The 21,444-nt window shown below is 42.3% G+C and overlaps 1 protein-coding gene and 2 long non-coding RNA genes across 9 annotated transcripts in view; 1 reads left to right on the forward strand and 2 right to left on the reverse strand.

Annotated features, from left to right (window-relative positions):
• LOC310705720 overlaps positions 1-21,444 on the forward strand; it is a 55,596-nt gene that overhangs the window by 24,771 nt on the left and 9,381 nt on the right. The window lies entirely within an intron of this gene.
• LOC310705719 lies at positions 5,144-6,069 on the reverse strand. Its single transcript, XR_014525463.1, has 2 exons — positions 5,444-6,069; positions 5,144-5,389 (listed from the first exon to the last, which is right to left on the reverse strand). It is a non-coding gene; the product is annotated as an uncharacterized lncRNA (long non-coding RNA).
• Positions 6,426-21,444, reverse strand: part of PDE9A (phosphodiesterase 9A) — a 66,418-nt gene continuing 51,399 nt past the window's right edge. For all 7 annotated transcript variants that reach the window (XM_083500476.1, XM_083500478.1, XM_083500477.1 and 4 more), the window contains 10 exons: positions 19,931-20,017; positions 18,559-18,663; positions 16,497-16,579; positions 15,684-15,840; positions 13,930-14,043; positions 13,485-13,589; positions 12,223-12,351; positions 11,698-11,793; positions 9,915-9,989; positions 6,426-9,286 (listed from right to left, as the gene is read on the reverse strand). In XM_083500476.1, the coding sequence (XP_083356602.1) occupies positions 9,939-9,989; positions 11,698-11,793; positions 12,223-12,351; positions 13,485-13,589; positions 13,930-14,043; positions 15,684-15,840; positions 16,497-16,579; positions 18,559-18,663; positions 19,931-20,017 (927 nt within the window). In that variant the 3' untranslated portion in view covers positions 6,426-9,286; positions 9,915-9,938. The remainder of the gene's footprint in view (positions 9,287-9,914; positions 9,990-11,697; positions 11,794-12,222; positions 12,352-13,484; positions 13,590-13,929; positions 14,044-15,683; positions 15,841-16,496; positions 16,580-18,558; positions 18,664-19,930; positions 20,018-21,444) is intronic.

Consider the following 21,444-nt stretch of genomic DNA (forward strand, 5'->3'; position numbering starts at 1 on the left):
CCCTAGTCAGGGATTCAGTTCACACTGTTACAATTCCATGGAGTTGGAAAACAAAGCTGCTGTCACAAGCACCCCTCGTCCCAGTGGCCTTGCTGGCACCCCACCAACATGCCTTGTCTGGAAAGGGGAGTTTTATCTATGTACACAGGTTCTCCTCATTGTGTGAACAACCCTACATGTGTAGGACAGGCTTCCTTCTACAGGTGTGCCCCCACTGCATACCTGGTGGGGGTGAGACAGTAGTTCTACTCCTGCTCCATGGGAGCTGAGTGACCCAAGTAGGACTTATCCCCTCCTGGTGGAGAGAGGAGGAAGGTTGTTGTCCCTCAGCAAAGGAAGTAGGCTGGGGAAAACCAGCTGAAAGCACAATAGTGAGCAAGGCAGGTGCACTCCATTTTATATTAAAAGTTGACCTATCCCACCCTCTCTCTATACCCCAGCTCATGTTTAACAAACTCGTACACATCTGATTGGGCTCCCAAAAAGACTTTCGAGATCTGGTGTGGCTCTTGCTGATTGTTCAGGTGACAAAGAACCCCTGAGAGTATCCTCAGCTTGAAAGACGGCTGAAGAAGTAGATTTGATATTAATTACCTTATAATAGGTTTTTAAAAGCCTGCGAAGCATAGAATTAAGTCTGGTGTAGTTATGTGTGAGGCATATATTAGTCTGATCTTCAGCGGCATTTCAGTTACTGTCTCTGCTTCTGCAGCTGCAATTTAGCCCACAGTTAGAAGGATAAATGCCGGCAATTAATTGCAGGTGCAAAATTGTGCATGCTGTAATTGAACGGAAGGGGGCCGCTATCACAACAATAGCAGCAGTTGAAAAGAAAACTGCAGACCTAGTTTATTTTAACTACTTGCGTTGGTTCCATCACCTCAGTTGCTTTTCGAGCCCGGCGTGTATTTATCTCCCCAAGGGCTTAGGGAGATAAATACATTTGAGGTTAGAAAGGGTGTGGAGGACGAGAGGCAGCGCTGTTCACTTTAACTAGTGCAGGCACAAAACAGATAACAGGAAACAAAAATTGTTTTCAAAGTACATACTGTGCAGGGTTCATCTAATACTCCACACCAATGGAAGTGTTGCGTAAGGACTTCAGCTTGCAATTGGCTCTGGGGAAATTGGCTCTGGGGAGGATGAGAGGACCCCCAGAAAGAGCGTGGGAGAAGGAGAGGGGGGATCATTGCATGTGGCGGATGGAACGGTTGTAATAGCATGATATTGACTTCTACCCAGTGTATTGTATTAAATGGCAATTTAATTTAATATGTAAAGGTAAAGGGACCCCTGACCGTTAGGTCCAGTTGTGGCCAACTCTGGGGTTGCGGCGCTCATCTCGCTTTATTGGCTGAGGGAGCCGGCGTACAGCTTCCGGGTCATGTGGCCAGCATGACAAAGCCGCTTCTGGCGAACCAGAGCAGCGCACAGAAACGCCGTTTATCTTCCCGCCAGAGAAGTACCTATTTATCTACTTGCACTTTGATGTGCTTTCGAACTGCTAGGTGGGCAGGAGCAGGAACCGAGCAACGGGAGCTCACCCCGTCATGGGGATTCGAACCACCAACCTTCTGATCGGCAAGTCCTAGGTTCTGTGGTTTAACATTAAATAAATAATGTATTTATTACATTAATAAAATGTACTAAAGCACTAAAAAGTTTACCTATGTGTTGTGTGTAATGAGGTGATTCATAGCAGTGGATCGGTCCCATAAACAAGCTTTGCCAATCTGGTGCCCTCCAGATTGCAACTCCTATCAGCCCAAGCCTTTAGCACATCCATGCTAGTATTATTTATTGATATTTATGATATCTGTGGATCACTTCTCATTAGACATCTCAAGGCAATTTGCATTAGTAAATCTGCAATCCCAAAAAATCTGGAGGGTACCAAGTTGGAGAAGGTTTCCATGTAAGAACAGAAATGTCAGACCGGGAAGATCTAGAAACATCAGATTTCATAATAATATAGGAAATCCCTGCTGCAGAGTGGGCCAGAGCACCCATTGAATTAAGATGTGATCACAGAATGGAGCTTCCCCAAGCAGCAGCTGAAGTACATATAAAGCTTATTCAATGCACATTTAAAGCACATGGCACTCTGGGAACTGTAGTTTCCCCACCACAGAGCTGCAATTACCAGCACCTTTAACAAACTGCATTTCCCAGGATGCTTTGGGAATGTGCAGTGAATAAGCCTTAAATGCTTAGTGTGGTTCTGCCCTAGTGGGATCATGAATAAAGCTATTATAGCTGTGCCTTATAAGTCGGTTTTTATGTCAGTGTATTTTCATCTACTATTCAAAAATAGGTGAGTGACTTTCTCATTAAAAATCTGGTTCCTTTCCCTGATTACAAGCCCTTCTGCCACCATCAGGTATGGCAGCAGGTCAAATTAGTCTGGACTTTTTTAAATACAAGGACTGCTCATATTTGTTTATTCAATAGTATGAGCTATATCAATTCTCTTCGTCCATTGATTCTCTCTTTGATAGAAAATAAGAAAAAAAGAACAAAACACAAGAAAAAAGAACAAGAAAAATTATATATGCCAAAGGAAAAAATAAGCAAAAAAAATTATGGCTGAGCATTATCCTGGATTGATGCAGTCTGGTGATTTCTAAATAGTGTCCATTTAAAAATGAATAAATTAAGTGCTCATCCTTCTTTGCTTCTTTTCATAATACGTTAAGTTTTGTTAACAATTGCCTAGATTTGATTATACCATCTGATTATTCCATTGTATAATAGTTTAGAAGACTGGTTGTTTTCAGAGCTTTGCAGTGCTTTATTGGCCATGATTCTACTCCAGTCTGAACTTTAATCACACAGGTGTTACTCCTTGCAAACAGTACTGGAAAATCCTCTAAAAAAACAGTCTTGAGGAAGCCCATTTTCACTTTGCTCCATGTGCTTCCTCAGCTGCACATTTCAAAGCTTTGGCTTCAGACTGATTGGGATACTCAGCCTCACAAAAGGAGCCCTTATCAAGAAGAACACATGTTACTGTTAGGTGGCTATCATTATACACCTCGAGCATTTTTCATTTTACAAGGAATCTCCTGTTACGTGTCACTTTCCAATAGCCACTTAAGGGGAAGCACAACGTTTCCATCTGGTTCTCCCCCCCCCCCCTGCATTGCTTGTTGACGGATGGCTTAGCAGCTTCCTGTGTTATCGGCTTGGCATAGGAATGCAAAATCAGACCTCAGTGGTGTGAATAAAGCAGGGACCTCTCTGTCCATATTGAAAATGGGAATCTTGTACATGGAAATCTGTCAAATTGCACAGGCCCCTTGATTGCCATTTCCTGCAGTTCGGATATGTAGGTGCTGGTGATTCCCTGTATATATGTGAATTGTGGGGCTTGGGTGCATGTAGGATGTACATCAGATCCATTTGAGGAGGAACGAGAGTCTTTTTCATACATTCACTGGGCAGCTGAGAAAAGGACCAGGTCTACTGTTGCTAGTAATATGTTCCACACTTTCAGCAGAGTTCAGTGGTGAGGAACAGGTGGTCCTCCAGATGTTGTTGGACTTCAACTCCCATCAGACTTCCCCTGTATGCCAGTGGCCAGGGATGACTGTAGTTGTAGTTCAGCCGCATCTGCAAGGCCACAGGTTACCAATGCTGGAGAAGGGCCTATAAGGCACCCTGATTTTCCAGCTGTATGCCGCCTGGGGTCCGCCCCCGCCACTTAATGGATCCAATTGGTTTCCAAGAGTGGTAGGGGATGCTTTATCCCATGTTGATGGCCTTTCAGCTGATCCCCTGGTGGCCAGCTGGAATGTGGAGTTAACCAGGGCTATTGACTGCTTGGCTCTGAAGTGCCCTCTCCGATTGCATGGAGCCTGGACAGCCCCATGGTTTTCCGTGGATCTGAGGGCAATGAAACAATCACTGAGATAGCTAGAGAGCCTGTGGAGGATAACTCATTCTGAAGCTGACTGGGCACGGGTTGGAGCTCAATGTCGAGCCTACCAAGTGGGGATAGCAACGGTGAAGACGACTTTCTTCACCGCCTCTATTGCATCTACAGAAAACAGCAGCAGGAGACAGCTGACAGTAGTGATAGGCAAGAAATTTAATGTTAATAAGAAACTACAAAATTCACGCTTCTCTAATTTGGACCAATATGCAAGCCAAAATGCAACTATCCTTCAAATTTTTTATTTCTCTGAATTTTGTGATGTAATTCTCCTACCCATGTGTACAAAAATGCACATATAATTTAGAAATGCTTTGTATTAGGGGAAAACGATAGCAAAAATGTGTATATCAAACTTTGAAGCTTGCCTGTTGATAGCTTGTTGCACAACCTTTTTAAGATGCAGATATTTCAGTGAGGGGGAAAGCCATTATTAGTGCTCAGCTACAAACTATTCAACAGTTAAGATTATAAGAGTCTGATGACAAGCTGACAGATTGACAGTTCTGTCTACACAAGTGCACTATAATATGATATAATCAGCTTATTCATTTGGGAAGCAAATCAACCTTCTTTAAGCAGAGCTGCATTATCCATTAAAAAAACAAAGGGGGGGGGGTTAGAACTGAAATTATAGAAATGAGAAAATATTGTTTGGCCTCTTCATGCTACTGTGACACTAAATTGTGTGAATATGTTTTACATGCCACCTTATGATTGCTAGGAGCACTATTGGGTCTGCTAAGGGCATTAATGGAAGAAATCCCAATTAAGCCACTTACACAGCCTACAGCTGTCACTTCTCTCCACTTGACAGGTTCTAATGTTTCCCCATTAAGGAAAATGTCAACCAAATCCAACCAAGTCATACTGCAAACTGGGACCCAAGTAAATGAGCCCTGTTTGTAAGAGACTTCCATGGCTCTCTTGTGGGCACGCATACCTTTTCGCTAAGGGACAAGAGTAGTTGTACTTGTTGTATTTTTTTCATGTATAACGTGCCCCCGTGTATAAGACAACCCCTATTTTGGGGGCCTCCAATTTAAGAAATGGGGGGAGATGGCCCAGAGTTGTTGAGCAAAAAGGTTGGATTGGGAGTGATCACACAGCACCCGGACGCTTCACCATCTATTGATCCCTGTGCCACCACCTTATTTCTCGCTGCCACCACCCAGGCCCTACCTGGTACAATACTGAGTCCAGTCAGGGTTAAATTGGAACATAAACTTCTGTTTATTTATTGCAGTTTAACAAGCGTGTGGTTTCATAAACTGTATCGGTCCATTACAATCATGGGGTGCCTATCCAGACCTATAACTTCCGCTACCTGCTCCCACACACTAAACCACCTCTCAGATATTTACTTGTCTTCCTAGTTCCTGACTCAGCTTATTTCGCTACACTAACTCAACCTACCCACAGACTCTATCCCAATTCACTCCCACTCCAACCAACCTCCCAACGAACTCTCTTCACCCCTCCCAGAGCTGGTTTTATAGTCCCTCTGACTCCACCCCCCTGGGTTCTGATTGGGTAACCTGTTTAACTATTTCACCTCCAGCACTTTCATATGTTAATGTCACAGGGAGTGCCCAGTTTTTTTCAGTTTTGGGGGGGGGATTGCCCAATTGCCACAGCAGTAGTTAATCCACAGCAGCCCTTGCTGCAGCCACCAATAATCAGCCCAATTGCCACAGCAGCAGCCAATCCACAGCAGCCCTTGCTGCAGCCACCAATCATACACACAATCGCCGCTGACAAGCTCCTGCTAGCGGCTGCAACCAATCGCTCATTCCCCATCTGCACTATCCATGTATAAGACGTCCCCCTCATTTTGAACATTATTTTACAGTAAAAAAAACATTGCTTATACATGGAAAAGTACGGTAATTTTATTTCTACTGTACTAGAAGCCCGTGGGAGCTACTGCCCACTGAACTGGTAGGGTGGAAGGCCACCTACTTCCTTGGAATAAGTGATATTTGTGCTTCAGCTTCTCTTTCCCTCCCTCTGTCTTTCCTTTTAGCTCTCATGCAGGTGCTCACAAGGCACTGCAGTATGTAGTATTTGCATTCCAACTCCCCTCTTTAATCAGCTCCATGCATGTCTGTCTGGCACCTTTTGTACTTCTCTCTCTCTCTCTCTCTCTCTCTCTCTCTCTCTCTCTCTTTATACTTGACATTAGATCCATCCAATCTCTACCACTTGGTAGATGTAATGCCAGAACTGCTTGTTCAACTGGAATAACCAACGTCTTATTTTTGTAACAACACGAACAGTAACCAATCTTTCTGCTTTGTAATAAACTGTGTTTTCTTTGATTCTCAGCTCTGGATTTTTGTTTGGATAGCTAATTCCCCACTGTGCACTAAGTCTGAGCTAATGATCTGAAGTCCCAAGTTCCTCCTCTCCACATACATTGATTTGTATACTGGGATGACAATAGCAGTAGTTCAGGGACATTTGACAAATGTCAGGAATACAACCATGCTGAAGACAATATCAGATTTATTCTACTTCTGTTTGAAAAAGAAATTACAACAGTTTGGAGTAATAAATTTTGTTCACTCAATGAACAGGTGCCTTCAAACAGCATGTAATAAACTAGAGAGATTTCATCTGCGGCTTGCTTCTTCAGTTGTGTGACTCAGGAAGAAGAATGCTTAGAAAGTTACTAGCTCTGGTTAAGGATGCCTGTCCACATCCCATGTGGATTTCAGAGCAGGCCGAACAGTATTTCTGGTCAACAGAAATGGATCAAAATGCAGTAATGGACCATCTCCCAAAATACATATTGGAGAGCTATCATCAGCAAGAAAAAAACATCTACACACAAACAATACAAGAGTAAAGGTTTGCTGTTCCAAAATGTTTTGTCACACTTAAAGGTGGCACGGTTATTATTCAGTGCTGGAGAGCTAGGTGTTAGTCACTGAGATCCTTTGGTAAGGGAAGCCTGAGTGTTAGCAAGATATCTCCTGTTTTGCATGGAAGAAAGTCTGAGCACCCACCTACACAATTTCTTTTAAAATCCAAACTGAGACTCAGAAAGCAGCTCTGCAGCTCACAGGCATATGGCTTGGGTACATGTGCCCTTCAAACAGAGACACGAGCTTCCTTGGATGGCAACGCCTTCCTTATGCATTACTCTAGATTTATAAACTCACTTTAAAAGCAACCTAACAAAAGCATATGTAGAAATTACAGTGCATACTCCATTTAAAACATATACATAGGTACATGAATAGTACATAGAGGTGCAACGGGATTTCTTACATTTCTCCCAGAGCAAATCCAAGGCATCTTTCTTAAGCCACACCTTTCATTTTGCGTCTTGTGCTTTACTTTCATGTACATTTCCAACAGGATGCTGTGGAAGGCATACAAGACCATAAGTTGCACCAAAGGATATCTCCCTTGGCTCATACTTGAATACTGGTGTGTCTCTAGACTTTGGGAGAACTAAGAGAATAGAAGGGGAAATTTCACTAGATGTAGGATTCCCCAGTCCTCTTTTTTGCACAACAATCCTTCTGTGGGTCTGAATGTGAATGCTCAGGGCACCCAAGTTGCTGGCACTTAAGTCCTGTCCCTGCCATAGGCTTTCTAGGGGACCTTGCACAAACCAGATTACAGTGGTGCCTCAGTTTACGAACTTAATCCGTTCTGGAAGTCCGTTCTTAATCCGAAACCATTCATAAACTGAGGCACACTTCCCTAATGAGGCCTCCCACCGCTGGTGCCCTTCCACCGTTCGGATTCCGTTCTTAGATTGAGGTAAAGCTCGCAAACCTGGACACTATTTACAGTTTTGCAGAGTTCGTAAACTGAATCGTTTGTAAACAGGACAGTTCTTAAACTGAGGTACCACTGTAGTTTCTTCATGCCCAACGTTCCTTTCTGTAACCTGGGAGCAACAACCCATGCCCATTTCAGTTGGATACGTTGGTCCCAAACTCTCATTGTTCAGTATTAAAAGGGCACACTGTCAGCATTAACTTTAGCAATTCCCATCCAAGCAAAATGGCTGCCAGCTTTTGTCCAATAAAAGCTGCCATGTGAATTTAAGTGCTGTATTAATCTGCCCAAGTAGGTCTTGAAGGCCACATGCAAAAGTTTTTCCTAGCTCTACATCTCAAAACGCTTTTAATTGTGGAGGTTTCAGAGACTGAATCTCAAACTGTAAGCATGGAAAACACATGCCAGTAGTCCTTCACCATCACAGACCCTTCTCAGGCACTGGGTGTATGGTATATTCTCCACAGAAAAATATAATAATTATAGAGCCATTAAACAAATCTCAGTTGTACATAGCATCTAGTCAAATCTAGACTAGATTCTTGCCAATGCATGTGTAGGCAAATATAATGTCAGTTTATCAGAGTTTTCGGTTAGCTGATTAGTTGAGATGCCCCATTCATTAAACCAGAACATGATGCAGGAAATGTAAATAAAGTAAAATAAAAAAAACTTGTGAAAATATCACTCCACTCTTCCAAGAAGGAACACAGATTAGCTTAGTTCTGGTTCGTCTGAAATTTGAGTTCCTATCCAAGCAGTTTACAGTGCTAGACCTGTCAAGCTTTGGCAACAGGAACTGCTTCATGTTCATAACGTACTTGGGGGCCTTTTCAATTCTCTCAGTGCTCAGGGATAAGGTAACTGGAAACCTGTAGGCCATATTTGTCTCTCTAAAGGACCATCATCTGTACTCCTCAGTTACTGATCCAAAAACAAAAGGGGGAACAGCATATGCAGAGAGGGACTAGGGCGACTGGGCTATCATTTTGCCCTCCCTCCTGAAGGGTTTTCCTGGCCAATAGTTGCTGACCAGAGAAGAGAACATTAAGCTTCTCAGCTTGCTATTGGTTTTGTCAAATCCCTCGGCAAGGTGACACTTCTAAATCGTACACAGACATATTGAGATAAATTGTTGTTACTTTAACGCTACACAACACTACATTTTAAAAGATTTCTAAAACAAAGCTTAAAAAGTACAATTTTCCCCAATACATCTCCATATGACAACCAGAAGCAGTTAAAAAAAGAAGAAGAAGAAGACATATAAAATCTTAAAAAGAGAATAATTACAGCAGCCATTTTTTGGTATAAGAATATATTATTTAGAAGATTACTTTTTCTTTAAAAAAATGTACAACAGCAGAGATTCCTTATTGTCTGCATCCATAAGGATAAATACTACGGTTCTTTTTTTATATAAAAAAGGAACTTGGAAAAAGTGCTTGTGGCAGTGTCAGCTGTTCAGTCTCATCCTCCGTCAGTCCTGTGTAATCCCATGATGCTTAGCTAGACTTGGCAAACCTCTAAAGGATCTTTGTGTCCATTATAATGCTGGAATTAAAATACAAACATTGTTAGGCCCAAAGAATGAGGTCTCATCCACTCAGAATAATTTTTGGCAGGGCTCAGACGTGCTGATTCAGCACATCTTTTAAGCCACACGCACAGCAACTGTGTTAATCCCTATTTGGCCACATTTACACCATACGTTTAAAGCACTAAGAGACCACTTTAAAGAGCCATAGCTTCCCACAGGGAATTATGGAAGCTGTAGTTTGTTAAGGCTGCTGGAAGTTGTTGAGAGACCTTTATTTGCCTCACGGGGTTACAATTCTCAGAGTGCTTTAACAATCAATCCCTTTTCTTAGGGAACTCTGGTAATTGTAGTTCTGTAAGGGGACTAGGACTCTCCTAACAACTCGAGAGGGCGCTCTCTCTCTCTCTCTGCTTTTCATTACTGGTTTTATATTGTATAAATAATTGGTCAAAAATGCATTACAATTCTATTTTATTTTGTTTTTCACAAGCATACGTTCAATATATTGCAGAGAAATTAGCTGGATTTTATCAAACTTTTTGCTGAAAACACCTCATGCCATTGGCAATTTTCTATATAATGTTTTAAATGTTGTCACCATGTTTCTTAATGTGAAAGTATCCTTTAAAGAGGGATAATTACCCTGATGTGCCTTGCCTTTGCTTTTCACTTCTCCTTGCTTCCAATTGCCAAACTTTCGTTCTTCTTCTTCTGTAACTAGTTAAGAGTAGAATGGAATAATTAACAATGGCAGTCATGAGGCATCTGATTTGTCAATATAGCAGCCACCGAGTCATTGGCACAACCCCGCAAATATGATCATCATCAGTGCATGAAATCTGTTCATTTCAGTGGAGTTTCCTTACAATGTGCCCCATAGGATCTGCAGCATCAGTGGTGGGTGTACAGGAACCATTATTTTTCTCTCTGGTTGTTAGTTTCCTCTGGGAACCCAACACACGCAGGCACCAGTGGGGAATGCATGAGAGTGTGAGCTGCCTTTTGAGTAGGGGTGGCCCATCCCGTTTTGCTACCCAAGAGAGCCAGTGTGGTGTAGTGGTTAAGAGCGGTAGTCTCGTAATCTGGGGAACCGGGTTCCCATCTCCGCTCCTCCATATGCAGCTGCTGGGTGACCTTGGGCTAGTCACACTTCTTTGAAGTCTCTCAGCCCCACTCACCTCACAGAGTGTTTGTTGTGGGGGAGGAAGGGAAAAAGAGATTGTTAGCCGCTTTGAGACTCCTTAGGGTAGTGATAAAGCAGGATATCAAATCCAAGCTCTTCTACCCGAGGCAAAACGGGAAGCTGCTGCCCCTGTCTCCTGCCCCACTGCTGAAGCCTTACTGGAGTTGTGTGGCAGTACCTTCTGGTAAGATCTCATAGAGCTCTCGTGAGATGGGAAGAAATGGAACATGATCGCTATAAAAATCTAACTTGGAAGGAAGCCAGATCAATAAAGCTAGGAGAATGAAAAGCCCATAGTGAAAAGATTACAAGATGAAACATTGGGCATCATTTGGGGCCAATGCTGAAAAACTAAAAGCAGGCTTGTCTGTCAGTGGCTAGCTTACTCTCTGCCACTCAGAAGGACTACTCTGTCTTCATTCTTTGCCACTGCGAGCCAAAGGCCATTTGACTGCCTCAGCAGGAGCCACAAGCACTTGACAAAGGAGAGCTATAATTTGCTCCGCATGTGTTCTGCTTTGCATGCATCATTTTCCTATTAGTTGCCTTATTACCAGAAGTGCTATGCTACTATGCTTAAATGAACCAATTAATTCATGAAATTTGTACATCCCTGTTTTATTGGCATCGAAGGGAACCTGTGGTGGCTTCCTTCCAGAGGGCATTATAGCACTACACATAAGAATGTAGGAATCTTTGCTTCAGCGTGAAAATCACAAAGCCTGTTTTATCAAGCACAGTTGTAAGTGAAGTTAGAAAAGCTTCTCGTGTTCTGTGGTGTATTCACAGCCAGAATCAGCTATACCCTTTGGTTCAAAAGTTCCCATTACATTAGACCTGTTCCTCAACTTACTATTAAGGCTGTACTCCTACATACTTATTTGGACATAGGGATGGGAAGAAATTTGATTTGGTTAGGATTTAACACAAACCTACCAGTTTGCACAATATGTGACTGAAGCACAGCTATCCTTCAAAATTTGCACTTCTATAAAATTTGCACTTATATGAATTTTGTATAGCATTTCTTGAAACAAATAATGCACACAAAAATGCATATAGTTGGGCAAGTATGTGCAAAAATGCATATATTTGTGAAAATGGCATATAAAAATGTGTTGTATTAGGAGAATTCTTGCAAGCCAAACCTCAAAATCCTGATTCATCTAAGGGAGTCTGGGTGTTGCCTTTTCAGCCTCTGCAGTTGTCCTTGTTAATCCCACAAACAGAAGCTTGCCTTACCTCTTTCACAGCATCCTCTATTTGCTTCAGCTCCTCATAGCGATCCCTAGATTCCCAAAGTGGTTGGAGCAATACTTCTTCAACCTCTGGAAAAAGCTAAAACAAAGCAAGAAACGTAAACTAAAATTGGTTTCCAATAACTATGTGTTTTGAAATGAGAAAAATTCAGCATGCTAGCATTGTATAAATGAGTTATTAAAAGCCTGGAATGTTAGTACTGCCCCCCCCCCCCACTCCTATGCTTGCTAATGACAAGTTTTTCCTTGTGGTGGATTTGCAGCTGGTACTGGAAGATATAGCCTTCCATCCCTTCAAGTTGTATTTTGCTTGTAAACACCTATGAGATGATTGCTAATCACATTGGGTGTTTCTAAACAGTTTTTTTGTGGGTGGGTTTCAGTGGCATACCAGCAAATCCAGGTTGTGCAATTAAAGTGTATTTGGGGTTCTTGCACCCCTCAAAAAAGCTATGAGAAAATGCACTTGATCCAAGGGCTTTTGATCAATCAACTTCTTTGACCTTACCTTTGTTACAGTTTCAAACATTGGGATAAGAACAAACTTCAGGAAGCCTATCTGTGCTGTAGGTTTGGTCACTTTGTCTCGGTCCATGAAAGGGGCCACCGGAAGGCCTTCGGACTTTTCCCGGTCACTCTAGGACAAAGTGTAGCAATACATTAAGCAAATTCAAACCAATGGTCAATATTTATCCAATTTGGAATGATATAATTGGTTATTATGTGTGACCTGTTTATGCTGTATTATTTTAAAGATTTTTTATATTTGAAAGATGCAGCCGAAAGATTTTCAGACCTACAGAAATTTGGGGCATTAGAAAAAAAGTGGGAGGGTGGCAGAGACATCTTCTGGGGGTTCTCAGCATTGAAGATTATGTGCACCCTAAACACACTTATCTGGAAATAAGGCCCACTGAACACAGTGTAGGATTGCTCTGCAAATGAATGAAGTGAACATTCTTTCATCTTTTCCTCTTTCTGCTATTATTCAATGGCTTTTTTGGCTGTATTTTAAATTTTCCACACTGGGAACATGTTAAATCAAGAAGTAATAGACCTGCCTTTTTGTGCTGCCTATCACGATCAAGCCTTACTTGGTGTGATGCCAACTGCCACAGCTTGTATATACACATCGTGTTGACGGATTTGAGAGGGCAAGTGGACTGCTACTTTTGTTGTTGTTACTTCCTGCAGTCATCTCCAAATGAAATCCGGTAAGAAATGATAAAGATGTGGCACCATAAGGCGCTTTTTTCCAACACTAATGAGATTGTCCTTTTGAAATGATCACAGCGCTTTCTTTCTTTTTCTTTTCGCCTTTCTTTTAAAAAACACCCAACTTTTCAGTTCTAATAGGCTTAGTCATGAATGGTTCAAAGTCACAGATATAAATAATCCAAACTTAACCTACATGGTGCTGCTTATTTAGCTGACATTTTCTACAAAGTCCTTGTCCCTGTTTGGTTTCAAGATGGTTTACATGCTGAGTTAACTCCTAAAAACAGCCCTGTTAGAGAAAACAGGCAGCAATCTGCTAACATTTGCATTTCTGGGCTGTGATTGCCCTTTTAGGCTACAAATTACAGTCAATTACAGTCCCTTTTATTCAAAGTACATCATCAGAATGACACACTTTCAAGACCCTGCTGAGAAAGGGTCTTTCATCTTGGTGGAACTAGAAAGTCAGGCCTTGTTACTGGATAACTTCCAGCTCTGTTGTATTGAAACATGAACTACTACGGCAGTTCCGCTGGGTGTATGTACCCTTACCTGCATAAAATACTCCTCTAATAAGCAGTCTACCCATGGCTCTGCCACTTCCATTGGGCGAACTTCATTGGAGATATCACAGCATTTGATCAGGACCATCTTTAGCTGAAAGGAGGAGAGCATTTTACAGTGTGGTAAGAAATCTGCCATGTTTACCCGCACTTATTACCGAGCAATATTTCCTTCATTTCTCAGTGAGATGTCAGCACTGAAAATAAGGGCACCTCCAACCTGGCAGTAGGCTGTGGCTGTACACAGAAATAAGCTGTTCTTGCTATTAAAGTGCATTTGTACTGTATTTGTACTGAACTTTCAGCTTCTACTCCTGCTACATGACATGTCCTGTGACACCCCCACATTGGTGCCTCCACACTGGCATTGTTTGACTCAGGCTGTTGTTCCTGTCCCCCCCTTTAACATCTGAAAACAGAGAATATTGTCTTACCTGGGTCACATGCTCCTCATTTGAATAGTCAAACTTGTCCAGTATTTCTTTGAAAGCGTCCAAAATTTCAGCGTGCCTTGCCATGTCTGTTGCTAGGATTAATGTAATTATCCCCTATGTGAAACAAACCAACCCACAATATTGTAAGACGCTTATATTTCTTAAGGTAGAAATGCCACTACTTCGCCTATGCTTCTCTCCACTCCAACAATTTACCCATTTAACAGTTTTGTACCAAGTTATCACACTTTTTTTTTGGACTCTGGGAAGATGCTGGAGAGCAGGAGAAAACTCTAGAGATAAAAACCAAGCTGCACATTTGTTTTGTCTTTTGGAAAGGAGAGGCACATTGAGAAGCCTCAGTTCAGATGCTCCCTAGAACTGCTCTTAGCCACACAATGGGAAACCTGCGGGCTTAATTTGTCAGGCTTTTAAGTTTCCTTCCCCATAGCTAATAGCTACTGTGTGTGTTCTAGACTGGGGCCAAGGTGCAAGGAGGGAAAGATATGACCTTCCTTACTATGCCCCTGATTCAGAATTGGGAGTCCCAAGGTTGCTTTTACAAAAATGAAAACATTTGGTGTTTAAAACCAAGAGCTGCAACACTGAAAAAACGTATCAGTGTTCTTAGGCAATTTGATCAAGGCACATACGATATTCAAATTGGTGGGGAAAGATATTTATTTTATTTATAGATAAGAGGTAAAGGACCCCTGGACAGTTAAGTCCAGTCAAAGGCAATTATGGGGTGTGGCGCTCATCTCGCTTTGAGGCCGAGGGAGTTGGTGTTTGTCGACAGACAGCTTTCTGGGTCATGTGGCCAGCAAGACTAAACTGCTTCTACCGTAACAGGACACTGTGACAGAAACCAGAGTGCATGGAAACACTGTTTACCTTCCCGCTGCAGCAGTACCTATTTATCTACTTGCATTGGTGTGCTTTCAAACACCTAGGTTGGTAGAAGCTGGGAGAAAGCAATGGGATCTCACCCTGTCACGCAAATTCGAACTGATGACCTTCCAATCGGCAAGCCAAAGAGGCTCAGTGATTTAGACCACAGTGCTACCCGCATCCTTTATTTTATTTATATCCTGCCATTCAACAGGTTCTCAGAGCTTTACAGAAAGTTATAAGTACATTTTTTAAAATAATCCTTTTTTTTAAAAAAAGAATCAAAACAAGAACCCCAGAACACCACAATTTAAAAGAGCAGTTTGTGACCATGATATGGGAGGTGCTTATTTCACCAGGTTTGGCTTATTTTCTCAAACCACAACCAATGCTTAATTTCCAAAATAAGAGATGCTGAGGTTTAAGACTGCCTATCAATTTGATCTAATTACAGATTTTGGGGGTCTGGTTGTAAAGGTTTTGAATGGTGGCAATCACTCTGGACAAGCTCATAGGCACTCTATACAGTGCTACCTTGGGTTACAAATCTTCGGGTTACAAACTCTGCTAACCTGGAAGTAGTACCTTGGGTTACAAACTTTGCCCCAGGATGAGAACGGAAATCGTGCGCTGGTGGCACGGCAGCAGCGGGAGGCCCCATTAGTGAAAGCGCGCCTCAGGTTAAGAACGGTTTCAGGTTGAGAATGGACCTCCGGATTGAATTAAGTTTGTAACCCGAGGTACCACTGTACTTTACATTTTCTCCACATGTCTCATGACTGAGCCCAGGCATTTCATTAGCAGATGCTCTCTGACACTAATACACATTGACAGGAACTTTGCCACATCTTTCTGACCCATACCTGCCTAATCCGTTTGAACTGCTCCTTATCAACATGGGACAAAATGTTGCATTCTGGCTGCGCAAGGATCTGGAAAGCCACAGCACAGTGATGGTTCTCCAGCGGGGAAATGTCATTGTAGCGCACAGCAAGCTCCGTCCGTGCATTAATTTGGTACCTGGTGTGAAGGAAACACATAGAAAGAAATGCACAATCAGCCCAAAGGGAAGGTGCTCATCTGTAGTTTGAAGGCATTTTGAAATTTGTGGGATTCTGAACTCCTAGATGTGAGAGCCTCTCCCACATCCAAGTGAAGCCTTTTTTAAATGAGACAAATTCCAAAGGGATAGTCGTGTTAGTCTGTTCTTGTAACAAAACCTTGGAGGGTTTTGTGTGGTACCCTTAAAAACATAAGCAATGTGTGGCATAAGCTTTTCTGATCCAGAGCCCACCCTGTCAGGTGCATGTCAAAGGTAGCTCTACCTCAGGAAAGTTTATGCCAAAATAAATTTCTCAGGTTTTATTTTTGGTCTGCATTTGCCCGAATATCTACTATAAATTTTGGAAAGTGGTTTGTCTGTCTGTCCACCTGTTATTTATAGGTTCAGCCGTCTCTTTATAACATCACTGTCAAATATGACATGAGAATTCATGAAGTGGGGGCAGCAGTCTTCATTGATGTTTTGATGTTGGGCAAAGATGGTGTGACTCTCCCAATTTTTGTGTGTGATGGGCCCAAACTCACAAATTACACTATCCTGGGCAGCACCGGACACTTCCTGCTAGTACTTTACATTCCTAATCATTCTTCTCACACACAAAAAGGATACATACGTGTTGTTATATCCTGGGTGATCCAGATCATGACACACTGATGCAGTCATTAGTATTAAGATATCCATTTGAGAAAGCTTTACCTAAGCAGGAAGAAGAAGAAAATGCAGCTCGTTAATTCAAACAGCTTTTATAATAAAGAAATCATATATAACATTTCAAAATGTGCGGTTCTAACTAGGGTTCAGCGCACAGTTTAATAACTTAGACTAAATCTATAATGACGACAACAGTGAAGTCGTCAACCCTGCCTCTGATGCATAATTAACAACAGGATGGAATAGAGAAACTGGAGTTTGCTCAACAGTGGATAAAATTAATTTAAAGTCAAAGGTTTCTCATCTTGTAAGAAATTATGCCAAGATTTGTGTGAATTATAAAAAGCTATTTATTTGGGCATTTCATGCACTACTTGAGCTTGGAAGAGAAGTGTGAAGAATAAAGGCTTAGGTTCTATTTTTTGCTTGGGATAACAACCAGGGCCTACTTGAATTAATAATGCCAGTTGATTTTAGCCACAGACTGCTGTTGGTTGTCTTGATTATAGGCCACTTAATCTGTTTATGCAAATTTGACCTCCACCCAGCAGAGGTAAGAACCCAAATATTGCTTTTATTAGCAAGGGTCAGTTTCCTAATATTGTGTGTAACTAGGGAGGGAGGAGAAAAACCACCCACAGTCAAGCTGTTCAGGTTTGGATCGTCACTAGCTAGACACCATTGCCAGTTTTGCTGTACAAGGGAGGACAACATGAAGGCCAAAGTTCCTTGCCTTTACCTTCCTACCAACTTCAGCAAGGGCAGAAGTACCGCCTTGGTATCCCTTCCTCCGACTTAGGTGCAAGAAGAAGTTAAGGCACTTTGTCCACACTGAAGCTGGATGGAAGAGGAAGCCAAGATAGATAAGTTAAATATCCCATATAGTATTGTCATTTTTAAAAAAGCAGCTGCAGGAAGCCCTGATTCTGAGTTGGACAGTGTAATGGGATTGATTATGCTATTTGCCTTGGGAGTTAACAGCTATGGGCACAAGCAGTGGCTAGGGGGCAGTGTTCATTGGGGAAAATGGCACAGGGCAGGAGTTACCGTATTTTTAGCACTATAACACTCACTTTTTTCCTCCTAAAAAGTAAGGGGAAATGTCTGTGCGTGTTATGGAGGGAATGCCTACGGGTGGCATGCCTACGGATTTTCCTCCTCTAAAAACTACATGCGTGTCATGTTCGGGTGCGTGTTATAGAGCGAAAAATACGGTAATCCCCCTCTCCCATGCCATGGTTCTGATCTGGATCAGGGTCCACTACTGCTGCCATTTTAAAAATCTCTCTCTCTCTCTCAACATACAATGCAATCATGTATTTGGGGTATCATCTAGTTAAATCTGTGGTTCCCAAGGTGGGGCACCCCCCCCACAGGGGGGCAATTTCAGAATGACAGTAAATGGCGTTTTAGGCTTCCCCCACCTGAATAGGAGTTCACAGGGGCTGGGCATCAGGATTTTAGAGATGCTTAGGTGGGGCATGGCCAAAAAAAAGGTTGGGAACCACTGAGTTAAATGTATTTCAAAACTGGTGGGAGCTTCAGTAAGGTGTGGAGCCCAATCAGAATTATGCTGTGGGCCTACAACCTCTCGTGGAGCATTCCAGGTTTACATATTCAGGAACTCCTGAACTTGCCAAGATTTCTATCTATGTTTCAGTTCATAGAATTGTAGGGTGGAAGGGACCATGAAGGCCATCTGGTCCAATCCCCTGCAATGCAGGAATCTTTTGCCCAAAATGAGGCTCGAACCCATGACCCTGTAATTAAGAGTCCCATGCTCTACCTACTGAGCTATCCCAACTCATTTCGTTCACCCTTTGGTTCTCCTCTCAAATGCCAACAGATTAAAAATGGTGGTTTCCCTGGCACAACTACATGTCTTTCAATAATCAACAACCATCACTTCTGGATAAAATACATTATTATAGGCAGAAGACTATTGATTTCACAATTTGTGTGTGTGTGTGTGGGGGGGGAGGACTAGAGAGCGAGAAAGCCAATGCAGCCAGAGAAAGACACACCTGGAGACTGCAGAGAGAGATCATGCTGTACATCATCTGGGTAACGCAGAAGCAATGTCGAAAATTATGGAATGGATTGTTTCTGTAATTGTCATGAATACACAGCTAAAAACAAAAAGGGAGACATTTATAAGGAAAACAAGCATTTGGCATTTACCGGTAATCCTCCCAACCAACACTATAGCCCCTTGGAATCTGTGCTTTACAAGCCCATACCATGCTAATAAGATAACTGGGCACTGCAGAAATAAGGAGAGGGTTGACTCTTCCTCTTATTTTTTCTTCTCCCCTCTCCCCTGTTGCTGCTGTGCTCACTTTTTTGTTTTTCTCAGTTTTGGACACTCCCCCTCCCATTGGCACTGTGACCTCCACCATGTAGGTAAAGAGTTAAAATATTGATGAAAAGACCAACTTGTGCACGCGTTTTGTTCCTTTCCATTACATTGTGTGTCAAGGCTCCGAGCCCTCCCCCATTTTCTGAATAATGAGACACATGGACAGCACCAGTATTTTAGGTGAATTAAGGCCACAACTTTGTTGGTTACAGAACAATGGGGGTGGAGACACTCCTTCGGGTATACTGGACCGAGGCCATTTAGTGCTTTAAAGGTCAGCACCAACACTTTGAATTGTGCTCGGAAACGTACTGGGAGCCAATGTAGGTCTTTCAGGACCAGAGTTATATGGTCTCAGGAGCCATTCCCAGTCACCAGTCTAGCTGCCGCATTCTGGATTAGTTGTAGTTTCTGAGTCACCTTCAAAGGTAGCCCCACGTAGAGCGTGTTGCAGTAGTCCAAGCGATAGAGAACCAGAGCATGCACCACTCTGGTGAGACAGGGCGCAGGCAGGTATTATTTTTTATCTTTATAAAGTTGCTCATTAGGTAGTATAATTGTTGAATGATTTTTCGGCTCATTTGGATGTTGTTGCGAATGCAAGCTAAGTTTAATTAATGGATACAGCTCAAAGCAAAAGTGATGCAAATTGATGGCATATGAGACATTTCAGATAAACAAGTCATACTTTTGATGATAAGCTTCTTCTTGTTGTTGTTATTGTTGATACTAATAATAAATGTTGCCACTTGATACCAGGCATTTTAATTTGGATACAACTGTTGATTGGGTTGCTTATTTAAGTTTTTTGTTTAAAGAAGGGATTGACTGATGTCAGTATTGGATGGTGTCAGAATGGCAATCCTTTTGTTCTAAGAATAATATGTATTCTATATACTTTATGTGTTGGACAAGTGTTCGTTATACTCTGCTTACACATTTTTTTTTTAAATCTTTGAATATATGAGACTATATGCCCATTTAAAAAAAAATCACAAATATTTTAAATCCCATACAAGTTGCTCTTTAAATCTTACCAGCCATCGCTTCAATGTGATAGGGTTGATGTTAAAGTCTTTCACTAATCCTAAATCATGATACATATGTTCTAAACAACTCAGCATCTGGAGGAGAAAAGAAAGAATTCTCCTATTATTACATAATTTTCACTAGTGTACATCAGTAACACATCAGACACTTAAGTCTGTGACTTAAAAGCACTGCTGAATTCATCTAGAATGCTGAATTTAGAAATGGGATGCTTAGTTTGTGAATTCATTGGGTAATCTAGATGAACAAGTCATTATCTCTGAGGCCAAAACCTGAGGTTTAAAAACATAACGATACATTGTTCACCCAAAGCCCTTAGGAATGAAATCTAACCATCACAGAGGATACAAACCCATATGTATAAAAAACTGAGGCATGACTACCGGTATTTCTTATTTTTAATGGAAGAGAATAATAGAATTGTACATATGGAAGGGACGCGGGTGGCGCTGTGGGTAAAACCTCAGTGCCTAGGACTTGCCGATCGTATGGTCAGTAGTTCGAATCCCCGTGGCAGGGTGAGCTCCCGTCTTTCGGTCCCAGCTCCTGCCCACCTAGCAGTTCGAAAGCACCCCTAAGTGCAAGTAGATAAATAGGTACCGCTTTATACGGGAAGGTAAACGGCGTTTCTGTGTGCTGCGCTGGTGCTGGCTCGCCAGAGCAGCTTCGTCACGCTGGCCACGTGACCCAGAAGTGTCTCCAGACAGCGCTGGCCCCCGGCCTCTTAAGTGAGATGAGCTCACAACCCTAGAGTCGGACACGACTGGCCCGTACAGGCAGGGGTACCTTTACCTTTACCTTTTTACATGTGGAAGGGACCATGAAAGTCAACTTGTCTAACCCCCTGCAATGCAGAAATCTTTTGCCCAACATGGCAAAACCCACAACCTTGAGATTAAGAGTCTCATGTTCTGCAGACTGAGCAATTCCTACTTTAGCTTCAGTTGTGACCGAAGGACCAAAATGTCCAACCCAATCACTTGCTACACGAAATAAAAACCTATAATTCATTTTGCTCATTAATCCATGGCAAATTCTATGAAGACTTTGAATCACACTCAGTAAGTCAGGGGAGGGGAACCTTTGGGCCTCCAGATATTGCTGAACTACAACTCCCACCATCCTGAGGCACTGCCCATGATTGCTAGGGCTGAGGAGAGTTGTAGTTCAGCAACGTCTGGAGGGCGAAAGGTTCTCTGCAAGTGCTGTAAGTGCAAAGAAGAACAGCAGCAGTTGGCAACAAGCATTCTAAGGCAAGCCTTGCCTAAAACTTGGATGTCTTCCTGTAGCTTCTTTAACCTTGCATTCTCCATGCAGCAAACATAGCTGTGTAGCTGCACAGACCAGCACATACACAAGGAAAAAACTATATTAAGACAACAAACATAGGCCATGTCTTTCTTTTTTTCCAGTGCTGAATTCTGGTGAGCCAGCATTTGAGCTGAAAGTACATCTCCTTCCCTGCAGTCCATCACAGGCAACACTACTATATTTTTGTCCT

The sequence above is a fragment of the Podarcis liolepis genome, assembly GCF_965112155.1.
Source record: "Podarcis liolepis genome assembly, chromosome: 4".
Taxonomy (NCBI): Eukaryota; Metazoa; Chordata; class Lepidosauria; order Squamata; family Lacertidae; genus Podarcis; species Podarcis liolepis.